We start from the raw sequence: 9,957 nt of genomic DNA, 5'->3' as shown, positions 1-9,957 counted from the left end.
GGGCAGGATGGATGTGCGGCCCCGCGGCCGTGCACACTGCAGGGGAAGCCCAGAGGAAGGGAAAGACTCTGCTCAGCCAGGCTCTCACGGCACAGGGCGGTGACCGGGCACCGTCCTTGGCTACCGTAGTAAGGAGAGAGCTGGAAGGAGATGAGCTGATAAAGAGCCATTAGCACGGGCCAGCATGTCTGTATCCGCAGGATCTTGCCAAGCAAACCTTATTTGCTTTGAGGAGATCACAAATGACCTGATAAAGGTGACTGTAACAGGATCTCTGGCCTTGAAATGCGAGGTGTAAGCAGGAGGGAGGGACCCTCAGCGCCCTCTGAGGGACCGGGTCCCTGCACTGCTGACTCCCCGAGGGCCGCCCTGGCTTCCCGCCGGGGCCGCGATGCCCTCAGCCGCCCCACGGCCGACAGCTGGCAACGCCTCGCCTGCGGATGACACGGCCGGGGGCAGCGAGCTCGGCTCCGGGGCAGGGAGCTCCGCCAGCGCCTCCGTCACCAGCGCTTTGAAGCTGCCGCCTCGAGCCCGTGGCCTCAGCTCCAGCAGCACAGGGACAGCGGTGGGAGCACCAGCAGCGAGCTGTGCGGCTCGGGGGGCCGCAGGGGAGGGGGCAGCGCTGGCGGCCCGGGGGCAGGCGGAGGAGGAGAGCCTCGAGCTCCCGCAGCGCAGAGCCGGCGCGCGGCCCAGGGGCAGCGTGTTGGAAGGACTTCGGCGCGCTCAGCAGGTGGCCGGCGCTTCCCGAACATCCTCGGGAGCGGAGCTGCTTAACCACCTCCCTGCCCGAGGACTTCGCCCCGGCTCCCCGCGCGCCGCCGGGGCTGACTCACCCGGGCGCCGCGGCAGCTCCCAGCTGCCGCCGGTGGCACGGGGAGGAGCCGGTGGCGCTCGTCTGGGTCCCACCGCCGTTAGCGCCGGGTCAGCGCACCGCCGGCACGGCGGCACAGACCGGAGCCGGACCTCCCGGCGGCGAACAATGGCGTTGTGCTGAATCAGCCAGAAGGGATCCAGGGGGAAGCTGCAGGGTGGGCAGGCAGGCAGCGGCTGGCGGGGTGCCGGCAGCGCGGCCCCGAGCCGGGAACTCACCTGGAACGCGGGCTGGTGCCGGTTTATACCAGCTTGGCACCGGTGGCACTGCTCTGGAGCATCTCTCGTCCCGAGCCAGGCATTCCTTCGGGGAGTCTGGGCGACCCCAAACCTCACAGGGTGGGAATCGGTGGGAAGGGAGAGCAGGGGCAGCGCGCTGCTGGGGCACAGCGGGGAGGCCACCCCGCAGCGTCCCCACGGGGCTCGGAGCAGCACCAAAGAAAAGCCGGACACGCTGGGCGGTTCTGAGCACCATTTTACTGAAGGGCTGGACACCTACGAGGACTTCATAACAAAAAGTTCACTTCATTTAAGAGAAAAGACAGGCTGTTTTTTGTCCCGTTCCCTCCTGAGAGTGGAATAACACTAACGCCGTCTTTTCGCTCAACAACGCCATTCCAAAATATACAACACTGAGTGTGGAGCAGCCCAGCCTCATATTAAACATTAAATATACCTTCGGAAACATTCTACACAAAGAAATGAAACAGTAAAAAGTTCACTCGGGAACGAGATGGATGGTCAGTTGTTGCGGATTCACCATACAAAAGTTTGGAGCTGGCGGCAGCAGCCTGGGCACGGCAGGTGGCTGCTGCCCCGTGCCACCCGGGGCTCCCCGGTGCTGGGCACCACCAGCGGCCGAGCTGGCGGCACCGGTCCCGGCTGGAGCGGAGCAGGGCGCTGCGGCGTGGAGGCGGTTCTCTGAGAGGTGACGGCTGGTGGAGAGGAGCCCGTGCTGACCCGGAGCCCCGCGTCCCGCAGCCCCGCTGCCGTGCCTCCGCGCCAGGAGTGAGGCTCCCCGGGAACGCTGCAGCTTTGTCCCGTCGCGGGCCCCGGGGTTTTTGGCAGACCGGGGGCGCGCTCCCCAGCGCCATGCTCTGCAGGCTGTGCCCGGGGAGGAGGGGAGGTATTTCGGGGGTAGCTTTGCAGCACCCGCTCTTTTGTAAGAGCACCGCGTGCCTGGCCGGGGCTGTGGGAATCACAGGACTCTCACAGGGGCTGCCTGTAGCGACAGGAACCAAAAGGGCTAATTAAGACAACAAGGAGAGAGTCCCGGAGGATAATAAGGCCTTTAAGGGACTCCCCCAGGGGCAAGGCCTAATCATCCCTGCAGGGGAAGTCGTTTCGGATGCTCACGCAGGGAAGCGCTGCCCTCCCTGCGAGGGCTTCCAGAGGGCACCAGCCTGCAGGCGCGGGGGCGCTCCGGCAGCCGGGGAGCGGGGCCAGCTCCTGGGCGCTGGGGGCGAGGAGAGCAGAGGAGCTGGCTTCAGCAGGGCAGCCCAGGCTCTCCGGAGCCCGCAGCTCCCGTGCCTGGCATACCGCTGCGGGACGGGCAGGGACAGAGCTCAGGAGCCAGCCACGAAGAGAAGAGAAGCTGTCGCTTCCCCGCAGACACACCAAACCGCCCGAGCAGCCCGTGCCCCGCTCAGCCACCCGCCCCGCACGGCACGAACGGGGACCCAGCCGGCTGGGCCGTGTGGCACCGCTCCCCGGAGCTATTCTGCCCCTGACGTCCCTGCGGCGCCCTTCGCTGGACTCTGCGCGAGGAAAACCCAGGTGACCGGCAGGCTACAAAAGAGGAGTAACAAAATAATCCCTTATTTTGTGGAAAAGTGCTTAAGAAATTCTGTACAGGATCACTACTGCAGCTGGCTCTCGGGGGGAACGCCAACGGTTCGGAAGCAGCAGCGCCACGCTACGTGGCTCGCAGGGAAGAGGCCAAGGAGAAACGTCTCCAGCTGAAAGCAGTGGCAGACGGTGAAACGCGATCACAGTGCACATGAGCTTTAGAACTTTTCTACCAGCGGACAGCGGGATTTCAGCCTGGTGTCTGATGTCAGCTCCCCGCTGGACAAGCTGCTCTCCCCGCGGACCTCGCTGACGGACATCTGGGGCACGCAGGAAGCTGACGGCCCTTGTCTGGTGGAGGCGAAGCAGAAACTCTTGCTTCTTGGCAGCTGAACAAAAGAAGAAACGACTTCCACAAACTCAGTCTGAAGAACAGCCCTTTGACCGCCGCCTGACTCACTGCTAGAAGTGACAGTGGCAGGAATCCACGTGGTACGAGCGTTCTGCAGTCTCCCCAGCTCTCGGCTGTCACGGTGCCCAGAGCAGCGCAGGTGAGGCACTTGGATGAATTCGAAGTGACTAACGCAGCAACAGGTCTGAACAACCCGCGCGCGGCGCGCTCGGCACGCACCAGGCCACTCCGGGCAACACATTTTCCACGCGCCACGCCGTTACCGCTGCTGCAGGTGCCCGCAAGGCAAATGATCCGACTTGCCACAGAATAATTACGGGTGGAAGGGACCTCTGGGGATCTCTGCCGAGGCCAGGTCTTAGGCAAGCCTTGCTCGGTACCCGCCTGGCCTTCCCGAGGCAGCAGCGCGCACGGCACGGCCCCCCTGCAGCCTCCTGCCTGTGCCTCACCACGAGACGAAGGGCGGCAGAGCCAGCGGCAGGCAGAGCTGCTGACACTGGCACCGGAGCCACAAAGCCTCTCTGCGAACACCAGGCTGCAATCACTCCAGCCAAGCTCCAAACTCATCTGCAACGGGCAAGGGGAGACACCAGGACGGCAGAGAACCGGCAAAGCAGACACGAGCCCGAGCTCCAGCGCTGCCCGGTGAGCTCAGGGCCCGGTGCTCTGCGTTACCGACGTGCAGGAACACCAAGGGCGACCGCACTGACCGCTGCTGGTCCCCCAGCGCAGCCCTAGACACTTCCACCACTTGCCTCTCCCTGCAGAGCAGCGCTCACGGAGCTCAGGGCGGCGTGACAGCGGCGTGCTCCGTGTGATGGGTTACGCAGCGCGAGCCGAGTCCTCGCCTGGCAAAGCCTCAAAGTGCAAAACACGAGGGGTGACGGGAGAGTGGGGGGGCAGGGAGTGGCGCAGCGGGGGCGAGAAACACGAGGAAGGCGAGGGATGCACCCAGACAAGTTGGCTTCAGGTTCAGGCTTCCCGCTCGGGCTGCGTTCGGCCCTGCTGGTGAGCAGCTGCTCGTCCCGGAGGAGCCCAGGCGCCCCGCGGGGACGTCTCGTGGTGCACAGAGAGGCCCCGGGACAGCTCCGGGTGCCCTTATACGGGGCCGGGAGCGGGAAGCCACGAGAGCAGCGGTACCGCAGGGCCCTCCTCGGGACACGGCCACAAAGAGAAACTCCGGCGTGAGCTGAGAGCTGGCATTTGAGAGCGTGGGAATGAGAAAGGCCTGACGGGATGGGAACAAAAGGGACAAAGCGATTTTTGGCCAGCGGACAGGCATGGAGGGTCCCTGCTCATCCAGCACCATGTCAGGGAAGGGAACTCTCTGCCAAGGCAGTTTAAGACACGGGAGCAGAAGAAAATATTCCCTCCTGCTCCGCAGCCAACCAGCGGCATTCACAGGTCAGTCTCGAACACTGCGAGTTGCGATCCCGGACAGCAGCTCGGAGCCGAGCGCGTCATTCAGAGCCTGCCATCGCCTCCCGGGGCGAGCCTCCCCCAGCACCGCGCTCCTGGGCTGTGCCCCGGGACACCCAGCTCCTCCGCCCTCTCGCTCCCTCGCCAAACTCCTCTCCCTGCCTCAGCCTCGCCCTCCGAGCTGGGGATCAGGCACCGACCCCTCCTGTTAGGCGCTGAAATCCGGACGGGTGCTGGAGAGGAGCCGACGCGCGCGGAGCTGCGGCTTCCCAGAGCTCGTCCCTTCGGCCGACGTGCACAGATTACTAGGTCAGACAACTGGCGTTTTGAGCTGGTGAGGGAACGAGTGGATTACTGGCCTGCTGCTGCGGAGCCCTGAGCGCCGCGGTGTGCGGGGCCAGGCCCCCTCCCCGAGCCGCCGGGCTCCGCAGGGGCTGCGCAGGTCCCCGCGGGACGCCCCAGCTCCACCCGAGCTTGCACGCCCGACCTCCTCCAGCGTGCGGTCCATGTTCTCGCCCCAGCGCAGGCAAAAGCCCTCAGCAGCGGTTTGGGGGTGCCTCCTGGGGACGGGCTGAGCCTTCGCCGAGCCGTCCCACCTGCCCCACGCCTCCCCGCAGCGCCCCAGGGGTCGGCAGAGCCGCTCTCCAGCCCCGTGCAGCCGTTCTCCCTTCTACTGCTTCGTCCACACGAACCGACACAAAGAAACTCTCCACGCCTAAGTGTTGGTAACTGAAGTGCTCCTCTCAACGCCCCTGCTCCGATTCGGGCCCAAATATCCCCCTGGGATACCGGTGGGGCGCGTCCCATACGTTCAGACACTGCGGGTGTCTCCTCTGCCAGCACCTGGAACCCGCTCCCGACGCGTCCAAGCAGTTACATCACGGGCAGGACTTTTTAAGCAGCTCTGCTCAACAGCCCCAGCCCCGAGGCTGCCGCAGGCACAGTTCACGTTCTACGTTCGCGCCGGGGGCACCAGAGGGCGGAACAACACCGGGTTCTGCGGCCGAATCGCTCTTTGGAGGGAGATCCCCGAGGTGATTCCAGAGCTTCTGCTACCGACGAACGGAGGAGGCACCTGGAAACGTCCTGCAGACCCGCGGGCAGCAGCCCAGGGACGCTCCCCCACTTTTTAACGCAGAGGTAATACCGGAAGTAAGATTACAACTATACTCGACTGTCAGCTGGTATTTCTGCAAGTTGCTTGGCATTTCCAGAGACAAACAAGTGGCTACGATTCCGCCCGCTGCTGAGCCGTCCGAGCGCGCCCAGAACAGGCTGTCACAACACTGACTCACAACGAAACCCTGGCACCTTCAACAAAAGACTGGCTGACGGGAAAGGGGAACGAAAGCTATCGGACCCGACCCCGCAGGGATGGAGGAAGCGCATCGTCCCACAGCTCCTGGGCTGTGCGCACACGTACGGGTATACAGATATAGAGATAATAAAGTTATAAAATTTGATCAAAATAAAACCAGTAAATGTACAGCTTGAAAAAAGAGCGTTATCACAGTGCATCCATGTCATGAGAAAGTCACGTGTTCTGCCCCTGCGCGAGAGCACGGCCTGCCACGTTCAGAAAAGAGCCCAGAGGAAAAAAAAAAAGCGACCTGCTCGGCTCGCCGCGGGCCAGAGGCAGCGTCCCCTGTTCCTAAACATGGTTTTGTGCTGGTGCAGTCAGTTCTGCGTAGCAGGACAGCCAGGAGCAGCACGAGCAGGCTGCTCCGTCCGCAGGTTAGTCGGCGTATCCTCACCGGACACCAGAGCCCCAAAGTCGCTCTCAACCTTCGCCCCGCCCCGGTGTCAGGCTCATGCGTAATTACTTACAAAAAAAGTGACAAAGTGAAGCAAATCAGGGGACGCTGTGAGAGCGGGACAAGGGCTGAATTCGGATCACGGGGGACAGGTTGACTCGAAGAATCTTCTGTGCTCTCCTCCTCACTTCGTCGTCGGAAGAAGAGTTGCCCACCTTGATGGCCCGGAATTTCAGCAGGTTCAAAGTGCTCTGAGCCCGTCGAGACTTACTTTGGACAGGAACGGCGTTCGACCTCTTCCTCTGCGGCGCTTCTCTCGCCTCTGCAGCTCTTTTCCTCTTCTGCCCGACAGTCTCCTGGTAAGCGCTGCCACCCTTCCACTCTGTTTTCCGCACCAGGGCTTCCTTAGCTCTGATTTTCAAGGCCTTGGACGGCGGTGCCGCGGCGCAGCCCTGGGCTGAGCTGCCCGTGATTCTCCCGTTCAGGACCCCCGAGGCTTTGCAGGCATTGCTCTCCTGCAGCACTCCACCCTTTGGTCCCTTCAGAAGATTTAAAGTGAGGGTGGCAGAATCGGGGGCTTTCTTTACCAACCGCTTGTACCTCTTACCTTTCGATATTTTAGCGGCCTTGCCCGACGGGAACTGCCTCGGCGGGCCGGAAGCCTTGAGGAGTTTAAGGTCCGAGGGCGAGATCCCAAGAGGCCCTCGCGTGAGCTTGGATTCCAGCCGGGAGGCGGGGGTTTTCAGCGGCACCAGAGTTTCCAGCACCACGGAGAGCCTCACCGCCGGGTACACGTCGGGATACATGCTGGCGGGAAAGCCCACGGCCGAGGCCTTGGCCGTGCCGGATCTCCTCTGCTTCAAGGAGCTCAGCAGCAGGTTCGTGGAGTCCCCTTTGGAGACCGGCGGGGCGGAGACTTTGGGAGGGTTCAGGGGAAGGCGGGTGGGCGAAGCGGGCACCTTGGCCACGGTGCTTCTAGCCGGAGTCCTCGGGGGATCGGCGGCGCAGCCGCGTGGCGCGCTCTCCTTCGTCTGGCTAGGAGTGTCCGCGGTGCACGAGCTGTAGCCGTACACATCCTTGCTCCTCAGGATCGTGGGCTGGTAGCCCTCCTCCTTGAGGCCCTGGATGAAGGCCACCAGCTGGGTCTCCGTGTCGGAGAGGTCCTTGGACATGGGGTTGAAGACTCGGAGGGCTTCCTCCAGCACTTTGTGTCCCGCAGAGGAAATTCTCGACCAGGAATGGACAGCTTTTTCTTCCGCATTGTTCACTGCAATATTCATGGCATTAGGCAATCGGGCGCTTCAAAAAGGTCCAAATTACTGGAAAAATAACCCTCGACACCTCAAAAGGAGAGAGAAGACAGTTAGCTTACAGCAGCTGAAAGCATCTCACATTTATAAGCGGGGACCCGAAAGCATTAAGCCTAGGCTTTGGCTACTCACAACCATCAGGCTGGAGTCTGTGCTTAACTCAAGCCGGCGGCAGCAGCAAGAAAACTCTGCCACTGAATTCTCCCTGCAGTAAAACTAAAACATCCCTCGCAGAAATATCCTCAGTCCCAAGCAAAGATTTCAGGCAATCCCACCTAGCCCATCCCAAGGTGCAGGGTTCCAGCGGCCAGCTCAGTGAGATCCGCAGCCCGTTTCCATCTGGCGTGATACTGCCCGGCCTCCGGTGCCCAGATCTCGTTCTGCCCTTCCCTAAATCCTTTCCCCGCGCACGTACTGAGAACACCACGACCGAGCCACGTCAACGCTCCCGCCGACGAACTGAGAAGCCTGGGCACCTCAGCACCATCGGTGTCAGATTCAATTTTCCAGCTCTCTAACTGATTCTGCTCAAAAATTGATCGTGAGTCCCTGCCAAACGCGCAGCATCCTTCCGAGGGGCCGACAGCAGAGCTGGAGCTATTTAAGCCGGGCTTCGTTGATGCCGAACGCTGCGGCAGGGCAACGCCACCCCTCGCTGCTCCCGTGCCCGAGCGACGGCTCACAGCTCGCCGTCACAGCACGCTCCTGCCGATCCGAGGGCGCTCGCTGCCAGGCGAGTAGGAGGTGGGAAGTTCAAGTGGGGCGGGCACGGAGGAAGCAGACGTCGCCGGGGCTGCGTGAACGACGGCCCGAGGGACAGCGCCCGGATCGGGCTCCGCGGCGCGAAGCAGCTGGGGCGAAGCGCTAGGTGCTCACAGAAGGCAGGGCAGCAAAGAGCAGGGTTCTGCGGGGCTGGGGCTGAGGTTACGAATCTTTACCTTCACGGGTACCTCTCAAAGGGCACGGAGGGCTCAGCGAGCAATCCCTGCCAGTGGCACGCTGACGGTGTGGGAGGCACGAGTGGAGAGGGCAACGTGCAGGGGAGAAAGCTGCGGTGGAGCAATCAGCACCTGAGCAGGGCGAGGAACTGCTGGCACCCCACGTTCCTCCCAGAGCACCAGCTGGGGAGCGCCCGTCACGGAGCAGAGCCCCGCGCGGCCGTGGGCCGCACAGAGAGGGAAACTACGCTAACCCACAGCTCAACACCAGCCGAAAGGAGAGGCAGGAGGGGAAGCACAGGTCAGCGGGGGGGGTAAGAGCCTCCACATGACAGACTAATCTCAGCCAAGTGCCCTGCAGACGTCACAGCAGGAGAGGGATTTGGGGGAGGACAAGGCTGCTGCTTTGCAACACTCAGGGTAACTCCCGCGGGCAGGGGAGGCAGGAGGGAGGCGCTCCGACAGAGCCGGGCCGCCGTCAGCAGCTGGCGAGGGCTGCCACCTCCGCAACGACCAGGCGGCAGCGGGCACCGCGGGGCCGGGGAGGACACCACGTCTAATCGCAGTCCGTCAGAGGGCGCGAAGCCAACGGGGAAGCCCAACTGACACCACAAAACTCAGGGTCTTCTGCCGGGAACTTCAGGCCGCGCCGAGCCCGGGAGCAGCCAGGCCAGCTCGGCGGGCGGTTTGGTGGCAGAGAGGCGGTCGCTGCCACACGGCATCCAGCCGGCCCCGCAGCCTCGCTTTGTGCGGTGCCAAGAAGGAGGCAAACGCCGAGAGATTCTGCCCGCTCGGCGGCACGTCTGCTCGCTTGACGCCCTACCCGGGGACGTAGAAAAACTGCCGCAGGGGCGCAGACGCTGCCGCGGCCGCTCACCGAGCGGTGCCGGCAGGAGGCAGCCCCGCGGGGCGCAGGGCTGCCGGGGGCAGAGCGGGGCTGCGGGCAGGGCCGCCGCCGGCGGAGGGAGGCGCCCCGGGAGCTCGGCGGGGCCGCCCGAGGAGGGCTCGGGGGGGGCGGGCAGGGGGCGGGCAGGGGGCGGGCAGCGCCTGAAGGGCCCGGCGGGGGGGGGGATGCCCCGGGCCCGGCCCCGCCCCCCCCGCTCGGCCGCTCGGCCGCTCCGCCGGGCCCCGGAGGGGCGGGGAACGGAGCGGGGCGGGGCCCGCACAGCCGCGGCTCCGCCTCGACAGCGCCCGGGGAAGGCTCGACCCGCCGCGGCAGGCCGGGCCGGGCCGGCTCGGCAGCGCCCCCGCCCGGGGAGCGCGGGGCCCGGCCCCTGCCGGCCCCAACCTACCGGCCGCCGCCAGAGCCGCGCCCGCCGCTGCGCCGCCGCCGCCGCCTCCGCTCCAACATGGCCGCCCGCGGAGCGCCGGAAGCACCGCCCACTTCCGCTTCCGCCTCCCCTCGAGGCCACGCCCCTCCCGCCGCCGGTGGTCGGGTTAGGCCACGCCCCCCCGCCGCCGCCGGT

At 64.5% G+C, this 9,957-nt stretch overlaps 1 protein-coding gene across 1 annotated transcript; it reads right to left on the bottom strand.

The window, feature by feature from the left end:
- Window positions 1-1,328: 1,328 nt before the first annotated feature.
- On the bottom strand, window positions 1,329-9,878 carry CCDC71 (coiled-coil domain containing 71). The gene is made up of 2 exons (XM_040568542.1): window positions 9,784-9,878; window positions 1,329-7,584 (listed from the first exon to the last, which is right to left on the bottom strand). The coding sequence occupies exon 2, from the start codon at window positions 7,521-7,523 to the stop codon at window positions 6,342-6,344; it is 1,182 nt and encodes a 393-aa protein (XP_040424476.1). The 5' UTR covers window positions 7,524-7,584; window positions 9,784-9,878; the 3' UTR covers window positions 1,329-6,341.
- Window positions 9,879-9,957: the final 79 nt, after the last annotated feature.

This window comes from Cygnus olor, chromosome 10, assembly GCF_009769625.2.
Source record: "Cygnus olor isolate bCygOlo1 chromosome 10, bCygOlo1.pri.v2, whole genome shotgun sequence".
Lineage (NCBI taxonomy): Eukaryota > Metazoa > Chordata > Aves > Anseriformes > Anatidae > Cygnus > Cygnus olor.
This window is presented reverse-complemented; position numbering and strand designations above follow the sequence as displayed.